At 38.5% G+C, this 9,287-nt stretch overlaps 1 protein-coding gene, 1 long non-coding RNA gene and 1 other non-coding gene across 4 annotated transcripts; 2 read left to right on the top strand and 1 right to left on the bottom strand.

The window, feature by feature from the left end:
* The first annotated feature begins 724 nt into the window (after window positions 1-724).
* Window positions 725-797, top strand: TRNAR-CCU (transfer RNA arginine (anticodon CCU)). The gene has a single exon. It is a non-coding gene; the product is annotated as a tRNA-Arg (tRNA).
* A 3,459-nt stretch (window positions 798-4,256) lies between these two features.
* Window positions 4,257-6,604, top strand: LOC108615103 (uncharacterized). Of its 2 annotated transcripts, XM_089470836.1 has the most exons (4): window positions 4,257-4,286; window positions 5,140-5,225; window positions 5,543-5,818; window positions 5,881-6,604. In XM_089470836.1, exons 3-4 carry the CDS (start codon window positions 5,759-5,761, stop codon window positions 6,415-6,417), a joined length of 597 nt encoding a protein of 198 aa, XP_089326962.1. In that variant the 5' UTR covers window positions 4,257-4,286; window positions 5,140-5,225; window positions 5,543-5,758; the 3' UTR covers window positions 6,418-6,604. The 2 variants fall into 2 exon arrangements, with proteins under 2 accessions (XP_089326962.1, XP_017864833.1); XM_018009344.2 differs by having other exon boundaries at window positions 4,258-5,225.
* A 1,213-nt stretch (window positions 6,605-7,817) lies between these two features.
* On the bottom strand, window positions 7,818-8,408 carry LOC149268583 (uncharacterized). The gene is made up of 2 exons (XR_016270401.1): window positions 8,020-8,408; window positions 7,818-7,962 (listed from the first exon to the last, which is right to left on the bottom strand). It is a non-coding gene; the product is annotated as an uncharacterized LOC149268583 (long non-coding RNA).
* Between the last annotated feature and the right edge of the window lie 879 nt (window positions 8,409-9,287).

Raw genomic sequence — 9,287 nt, 5'->3', positions numbered from 1 at the left:
CCAATACGAGGGTGTGTGTGTGTGGGTGTGAGGGTCCTTGCTACCCGCCTTTGGTCAGTCAAAGGACATTTTCCACTTTCCCTCACACAAAAGGTGTTTTGTTGAGCTTTTTAAGCATTTGATTAAGGGATTTTTCATGCTTTGCTCTCGGCAGCATTGAAAGGTCGTTATTTAAATTGATATAAATGATACGTCTTCGTGTGTGAAGCAGTTCCCTACCATTCTCTTGCTCTTCCTCTTCGCTTCCCCCTCTCCCACCTTGTCTCCATCTCTCTGGCTCTGTCTTCATGGCTGACTGAAGCGGCCGCACACTGTTGGCGTTGACATTTTGGTTTCTGGGAGTTCTCAAAGTGAATTACCAATGAACGCTAAGTGACGTTGATTTATCATATGATATATGTATGTACATATACACAGACATACGCACTGTGCCGCATTCTTGTTGCTGTTAAGTAAATATTGCCCAACGACCTTTCAACGCCCTCACTCAACGCTGCGTCCAATTGTGTGCCCAGCTGTTCGCCCGCATCCGAGGCAAACAATCATTGAAATAAGCACAGGTAAATAATTTGTTTGTCAGCCATAAACAGCTGTTCTATCCGTTCTATTGTTGGGCCAAAACAGAATTTCATTCCATCTATATATAAACGTCTGCGTCGACTGGCAAAGTTTTCGCTTTTACGCCCTGTATTTATATTCGCTTTTAGCTCCCACAGTGTTCACCGCCTCAGTGGCCTAATGGATAAGGCATCGGCCTCCTAAGCCGAGGATTGTGGGTTCGAGTCCCATCTGAGGTAAAAATATGTTGAGAATTTTTTTTTTTTTTTTTAATTTTTAATTTTTTATTTTTTAAGGTATGTACATATATTTAAGGTAAATTAACATGTTTAAATAAATTTAAATTTTTAACACATTCAAGTAAATGAGCTATATATAAAATAATAAAAATTTTAAAATAAAACGCAAAAATAATAAACACTTAATTCCCAACCCTGTTGTTTTTTTTCTACACATACAGACGTATTATTAGTACATATATATACATATATTTAGATAATATAAGAATTTATACCCCTCCTTACACAACAACGCACCTAATCTATATTCTATTTAAAAAGAGACGTGAGCGAGAATCGAACCCAGAACTTGATGCATGAGCTTCCAACATGTTACGAGCGACGACAGCGCGAGCATTTCAGGTTTGATTGCTATGGCCGTATTTAATGCTCGCGACTGTGAGTTCGTAACAGTCATATCACTGCATGGTAGCCCAGTGTAAACACGTTCAGCACTGTAACGAAAAATTCAAGGTTCGATTCCGGTTTATGGTTAAATCTAAGTCATTTTGTTTTTTTTTTTTTTTTTTTTTTTAATATTCATTAATGAAATATACATTCGGAATCTATTGAAAAGAAATTCAAATTGACTTAGCAGTTGAATAATTTGCAGAGCTGTAGTTCCTAGAGCAATAAATATTTCACTACATATCAAAATTCATATTTCTTCAAAAATGAAATCTTCTATTAATCAAACGACCGCCTCAAGTATAATTTAAAATTATCTGTTATATATTCGAGATTTCTATACATGTATGTTGCTTGATTTGTAGCCTTACAAATAATATAAGATTGATCACATTTTTTTATAGCATTGTAAATTTATAGGGAAATAAACAAATTTTTGAAATACTCTGCAAACCCTCAAAAAAGTTTTGCCTGCCGCAAAAATCAAATTTCAAACTCATGACAGCATCGGAGAGAAATAGAGAGAGAATATGTGTGAGAGTGAGAGAGAGCCAGAGAGTGAGAGAGTTTTTGTCGGGATGCTCAAATAAGTTGCGCAAATTTTTTGTATGTTTTCAAACATGACACCCAAAACTTGGCGCTGTAGAAAATAAATTTATGGAAATATTTGCACATCAATTTGCCTGCCTGGCAAACGGCTGCATCCCAGCCCACAGCTCCACGCAGACCCCCGTCTCATAGCCCATGAACCCAATGGCAATCACTAACACCAATGCGAACACGTAAATTTGGAAGTTGGGGACGGGGTGCGGTGTGCGGTGTGCGGTGGGAGCAGCGTAACAAGCAAACACCTTTGGCTTCATTGAACTTGCCGCTTCGTGTTACAAATGCCTCGCAAAGTTTGCTTTCCACATACATAAACCGAATCAATTTCTACTAGAGGTGGGGGAAATATTTTTCAGCGATAAACTCGAGTTACACCTTTCACAGAAGCGAAACCATCGACTGCAAAATGTTGTGTAAAATTTGCAAATGCAATAAATAAACTCGTTTCGTTTCTGTTCGTTTGCGTGCTGTGGTTACAACCACGCGGGGATGAGGTGGGTTGAGTTGAGGGGGGGAGGGAGGCGTGTCTGGCTGTTCTGCTTGCACCCACCCGGAAGCATGTAACGGCTTGTTTTTAGCTTTTTTCACACTAAACCGAAAGTGCGCCACATGTGGCTCCAGCTGCTTAAGACACTCTAATGTAGAGCCTATTGATGTAGAAGTTAAATATGAAACACAAGGAAAAACGATACGATACGAAAAAAGATACAGAAACAGATACAGATACAGATACAGATACAGATACAGATACAGATACAGATACAGATACAGATACAGATACAGATACAGATACAGATACAGATACAGATAAGATACAGATACAGATACAGATACAGATACAGATACAGATACAGATACAGATACAGATACAGATACAGATACAGATACAGATACAGATACAGATACAGATACAGATACAGATACAGATACAGATACAGATACAGATACAGATACAGATACAGATACAGATACAGATACAGATACAGATACAGATACAGATACAGATACAGATACAGATACAGATACAGATACAGATACATATACAGATACAGATACAGATACAGATACAGATACAGATACAGATACAGATACAGATACAGATACAGATACAGATACAGATACAGATACAGATACAGATACAGATACAGATACAGATACAGATACAGATACAGATACAGATACAGATACAGATACAGATACAGATACAGATACAGATACAGATACAGATACAGATACAGATACAGATACAGATACAGATACAGAATTATATATAATCATTTATAGCTTGTCTGTAAGAGTATTTCAATTTCGTCAGCTTTTAGTTATAACTCTTCTTGCTGCTTATTTTCTGTTGCCTTTGTTTCGTTGAAGTTTTTCTTCATTTTCCCTTTTTTTTTGCGCCAAGCATCCCCAGAAAGTATGCAAATAATTTTTGTACTTCGTCTGCGCCTTGCCTCATATTTGATATTCAGTGTCAGTTGGCGGAAGGGTTACGAATATAAGTTATTGAAATTTGCATGCGAGCGCCGAGTGGTTCCAAGGGTGGCATGGAATACGCGCTTAGGAAGGGGCAGGACAGAATTTACAGCACTTGTGTTTTTCCTCTTCGTCTTCTTCTTCTCCGGAGCCCTCTTCATGTTTCCCTTCAGCTGGGATTGACAGGGCCTGAGTTGCTTATTGCTTAGCCATATATTTCTGGCATAAATCTGTTGTGGGAGTTCTGAGAGTTATATATGCATGCATTATATATGTGTGTGTATGCGTGTCTCTGTGGACGTAATTGTTTAGTAGTAGATACTTGATTACATGTCGATTATTAGCTGTAAAACGGTTGGTAAATTGATTATGTTTAATACCAAGAGTTAGTATTATCTTTTGTATATCTTCGTTACATGTAAAGTGAGCTAGAAAAGAAACAAATACATTAATATATAACTTATGTGCTCTGAACGGTGTCTAGACTTTTATTAGTGTGAGTAGATGCGAGAGCAGAGCGAGGTGTGAAAATGTGTATTAGTGTAAGTAGATCTGAGCGAACTCGTCGCCGATATGCAAGCTCTTCGTATTTAAGGAGCAGGAAAGAGAGGGCTAGAGTATAGGAAGCATGATTTGAGCGAGGTATGTGCATGTATTAGTGTGAGAACGAGCCAAGCATTTCGTCGACGAATTGCAATATTATTGCATAAGTATTAATAAGCACAATATTAGTTGCCTGCTCAGAGCGAAGTGTGTGTGTATTAGTGAGAACCGAGCCGAACGATTTTGTCGACGACGATATTGATGTGTGAGTGTGTTAGATGTGAAAGTGTGAGCATGCTTACTCTCGTCTTCAGCTGCTTTAAAAAGAAAAGAGAGAGAGAGTCGGCTTAGCAGGCGCGCAAGCCTAGCTCGACGATTTAGTTAACGATCGGCTGCCATGGTCGGATGTGATTCTCGGTGCGCGGCTTTAATATTTTTACTATGAAAATTACAATAAGAGTTAATCAGGCAAACAAGAAATATATTTTCTACAGAGCAGTAATATTGACTGGAAGTATTCTATATAAAGCAGTAGAGCAAAGTTATCAATGAAACTCCATCGAAATAAGTAGCAGAGCAGCTTTTCCATTTATAGCCGGATGATTGCAGATTTTATTTTTTCTATCTGCCCGAACGAACAATGGCAGTCAGCTTGGCTTATCAAAGTTTTAAGTGCAGCCGAACGCGGGCAATGCGAGGCGAGCGCTGGGATTTGCCGCCTCTCAAAACTCTCAATTGCAGCCATTGAAAAAACCAGACAGTGCAAAAAGGCCAGTAATACCGCTTTTTATTCTCCATTTGCGAAGTTGATGATGCCACCAATTTTCATCATATGCCACTGACCCACATACGATTGCGACGCTTGTCACACACGCCACTCGCCCGCGGGCGCTATAACCCCGCTCGCCCACGCCACGACGCCAGCTCCATTGGCACTTGAGTGAGGCAGAGAACTTTTATTTGGCCATTATTAATTTTATCCGTAAGCGTTTCCGCTCACCCGACTGCGTAGCTTTTGTCATCTACTGGGTTTTTTTTTTTTTTTTTTTTTTTTTTTGTTAAAGAGAATCCTCAACTTCCCTTTCAACGCCATTTGAATTAGTTGCGCCACATCAATTTTTCATGCCCCAAATTTAAGTTTCGGTCAACTACGTATTTTGTGTTATGATATTTATTATGTATATAGAAAGTTTCGGCAATTTCAGTCTTTGCCAATCAGATAAGAAATTTAAGTAATATTCTTTTTTGTTATTCTTTAATATTTATACAGACCTTAAGACATTCATAATAATGTTTATTGTTGATGCTCTGAACTAATATGTGTGCCTCTGAGCGGCATATTGGCTTTATAAAAAGGTATGTGAGAAACAGGTGTTTATATAGTAGAGGCATATATTATTGAATAGCAATATTTCTGTAGAAATGATATATGTGCTCAATATCATATACAAATATTTACTATACGATAACATCAGATAGGAACTTACGCATTTTTATAGATTTTATCGTGTAGTAAATATTTTTAGATGGTATTTTATTTATAATATCTTTTATACATCTATAGATAAGCACTAATCAAGTCAATCAAAAACAACTCCAAATATTAATTTTCACTCATTTCGCGCATTTGTTTCTTTATCTACTTTTGATTATTCAAATCAAATGAATTACAGGCATTTGAATTCACATTTGCCCGTATCAATGCGACATTATCAGTCGTCATGGGCGTGGCATGTGTCAAGTCAGCGCACAATCGTATTTCATCGTCATGTCAAACTGTAGGCAATTCGTTAGCATGGAAAGGCCTCTGATAAGGCTATCTATCTGGCCATGTGGTCGTGGCCCGCTTCTGAGACGTTCAGTAGGCAAACAACTGTCAAGCTGTCACCATGAACACCCGGAGTCATCTACTCATCCACTACGGCTGGCTACTTCTACTGCTATCGCCCGTAAGCTGTCGAATGTGCGTTGATCACAGGTTTTCGCAATTGACGAATCTGTTGCCCCACAGCTCCCCCTGGTGGCCAGCTATGGAGATCACGGCCGTAGCCGCTTGACAGCCCAAGCGGAGCACAGTTTGGCTGCCATCACGAAGCGTGCGATGGAGCATGCCACAGAGCTGGTGGACAGCGTGGTCGACGATCTGCTCGTGCTCGACTCACAGAATCCCATCATACTCAGCTACCTGAACAGCTTCGAGCTGTTCCTCCGGCACGAGAGAAACTACACCGCCTCAGCGCTGCAGTTGTTCTATGAAATCGTGGACGTCTACCTGGACGCAGATGCCGCCGAGAAGACGTCCAGCATCGAGGTGCAGTTGATTTCCCTCTGTCTGCAGCGCACAGGATTCGATCGCTGGAAGCGCACGATCCAAATGCGCTCGACGCAATTGCTCAAATCCTTTGGCAAGAAGCTCAAACGATATATGAACACCCTGGACGAGGAGGAGCGTCTGATTGTGGAGCAGCGCTGGCAGCAGGTCTCCGCGCGGGGCGGACAGCGGAAACTGGAGAAATTTCGAGAATTCGTCAACTGGCTGGGCAGGTAGCCTAAGCCAAGTTGATACCACTTAAGCACCTTTACGAATAGGAGATATTATAATTTATTTCTAGGCATAAGATATCAGGCACACATTAGCTCTGCGTCATCTTTAATGTGTTCATAATGAAATGCGAAAAACAATAACAGTAATCTACTTAATGCGCAATAAATTACGCTTGTATACCCTGTAAAAATGAATTTTTAGTGAATTGGTTTGAAAACTCTCTTAATGGGAAAATATATTATTTATATTTAATATTCTTTTATGATGGGAAATATATTCAAATATAATATTATTTAAAAAAAAAAAAAAAAAAAAAATTATTATGCTATTTCTTCTTTTTAGTTGTTCATGGGAGCTAAAAACAAAAAATAGTATTAAATAAAAATGGATTTATCGGATCTCTTTATTAATTGGTTAATGAGCAATATTAACATATGATTATCTAAATTTACTCAGCCATATCCAATGTATTGAATCAATGGAAACTATTTATAAATCAGAAATAATTTACATTATCACAATGAAAAATATAAATGAATGTAAGCTATGATAAAAAAATAAATAAATAATTTGAAAGGTATATACCTATCAGGTAAACTATAAGACAAGTTGATGGATCAAATTAAATTGAATAGGCAAAGGTTTAATAGACTTAAGAAATAGGCGAAATGAATTAAACAAAAGACCTTTTAGGAAAGCTAAAAAATATGAACAGAAGAAAAGCTTGAAGGACGGAAATATGTATGCATATATATATATATATATATTTGCACACATGTAAAGATATATAAATCTATATATATAGAACATTCTTCAACTGAATATCCACACACTCTAAGTGCACATGCACTCCGCCAAAACTCTGGTAGGGCATAAAAAAAAGAAAAAAAAAAACAAAACGAAGAAGTTTTTCCTGTGGCAATGAAAACTTTTTCATGCACCACAAAAACTTGTGAGCAAAAATTATAAAACTGAATATGGAAGCAACGAAATTTAGACAAAACAACAAGAAGAAGGCGAGAAGAAAACATCAGCTCAGGCTGGCAGAAGTAAAGTGATACTTTTTATGCTTATGCAGACAGACAGCAAACATCCACCACCCCGCCCCCTCCTAAACCCGAAAGAGATGTAAAGCTCATGTCATACTCAAGTATATGACTATAGACCATATAGACTGCAGCCACTGGCCAGGCCGAAATGGATGCTGCATCTCTGCTGTCTGCGAGCTGACAAAGTGCTGAGTGCATTTACGACTTTTGCCGTCGCTTCTGTCCGAGAACTGTTTCAGCCAACTGTTTCGCATTTGTCACAATCCCCCACAATGGAGCCATAAGACGGCTCAGAGAACTCCGCCAAGACTTTCAGTTAACAATGGTATGGGGATTGTTATGAAACCAACAGCATTTCAGTTTAAGGCACTTTTTATAATTTATAAGATTTAAAATTGACAAATACTTTTAGCTATAACTGTTGGAATAAATTTCTGAGCAAAGCCTACTACATCTGTTGAAGTTTTTTTTTGGACATGCTCACAATTGACGCTCTCTGCTGCTGAATATATAGCAATTATTATTTAACTCAGATTCAATTGAGATCTTCACTCACCTGCTACCTGTTACCTGTACGCGTTGTCAGTGTTGCAACAGCCTAGGCCACAGAAGATGCCAATCATGAAGGTCAGACAGCAGAAGCCAACGAAAAGGCAAACGGCCGCCAAGGTGATCAGAATCGCTGTTCCACTCTCAATCGAATCATCTACTATCTGATCTGGGGACAGACTTGGCTTGTAATGCCCAATTCTGCTCTCCTTGTAAACATCCATCCCGATTTTTATTGAATTTCTTAACACACATATATCTAAAAATGTTACTGGAATAATGAAGAAACTAAATACAGAGCATGCTACTGGTGTTGAAGCTAAAAATTTTAAATATAATAAAATATATTTATTAACAAGTTTTTTTTTTAATTTTTGGTTAAGTATTAAAAGTAAATTTCCCAATTATTGCTTATTAATACCTCAATTCCTTTCAACTAATTTTACAGGGTACAAAGTACATTCTCAATATGCAAATCTTTTAATAAAATTCATTTATTTATTTAAAACAACAATTTCAAATAAAGAATAAGACATGTAGATTATGCAAAACTTTCGGCAGTTTCTATATTTGCTCAATAGCTTACCAAAAACCAGAACAGAATGCTGAATACAGAAATTAAGGAGCTCAAAGTCAAGTGGAACACTCTCAACTCCTTCTCGAGGGCAGAGTTTTGTCGTGAAGTGACTTCTAATGATGCCGATGGCGATCCACTCACAAAAAGTGCTCATAAACTGCCACACACACACACTCAGTCACACATACACACACACACACACGCACACATCTCTCTGATGATTCGCAAAAATAAGAAAGAAGAGAAGAGAATTGTATACAAATTAATGAAATGCATTACGGGAACTAGATGGGAATTGCGAGCTGGGACTTGTGCCTGGGTCGCCCAAGTACCTGCGCTCGTTAGCGCTTCACTCACACACACACACACACACGCACACGCATAGAGGCAAAGAGAGCGTAGAGAGTGAAGAAGCGTGGCAAGAGCGAGCCTCAACCCTCTCCAAAACACAAGCACACACACATGCACAATTTGCCAAGCACTCGCCGTTCCCATCATTATCATAATTTGAATAAGTTCTGAGCGAGTTTTTAAAATATTCATGCGAGCTGAAAGATTTTCAAGTGTTCGCACGTGTGTGTGTGCATTATGTGAAGCTTTGCATATGCGAGCGTCTGTATTTGCTTTGTGGAGAGAGAGAGAAAGGTAGAGCATTTGCTGATGATTACGACTGTATTTGTGCTCTAATGGCAGCCCCG

The sequence above is a fragment of the Drosophila arizonae genome, chromosome 5, assembly GCF_054131065.1.
Source record: "Drosophila arizonae isolate 15081-1271.41 chromosome 5, UAZ_ARI_1.0, whole genome shotgun sequence".
NCBI lineage: Eukaryota > Metazoa > Arthropoda > Insecta > Diptera > Drosophilidae > Drosophila > Drosophila arizonae.
The sequence above is the reverse complement of the archived record's forward strand: the minus strand, read 5'-3'. Positions and strand labels throughout refer to the sequence as shown.

Excerpts from the sequence above, each read along its gene's own strand:
- LOC108615103 (XM_089470836.1), top strand. The coding sequence starts at position 5,759 with ATGAACACCCGGAGTCATCTACTCATCCACTACGGCTGGCTACTTCTA. Across the intron at positions 5,819-5,880 it reads TACTTCTACTGCTATCGCCC|CTCCCCCTGGTGGCCAGCTA; the intron begins GTAAGCTGTCGA and ends GTTGCCCCACAG.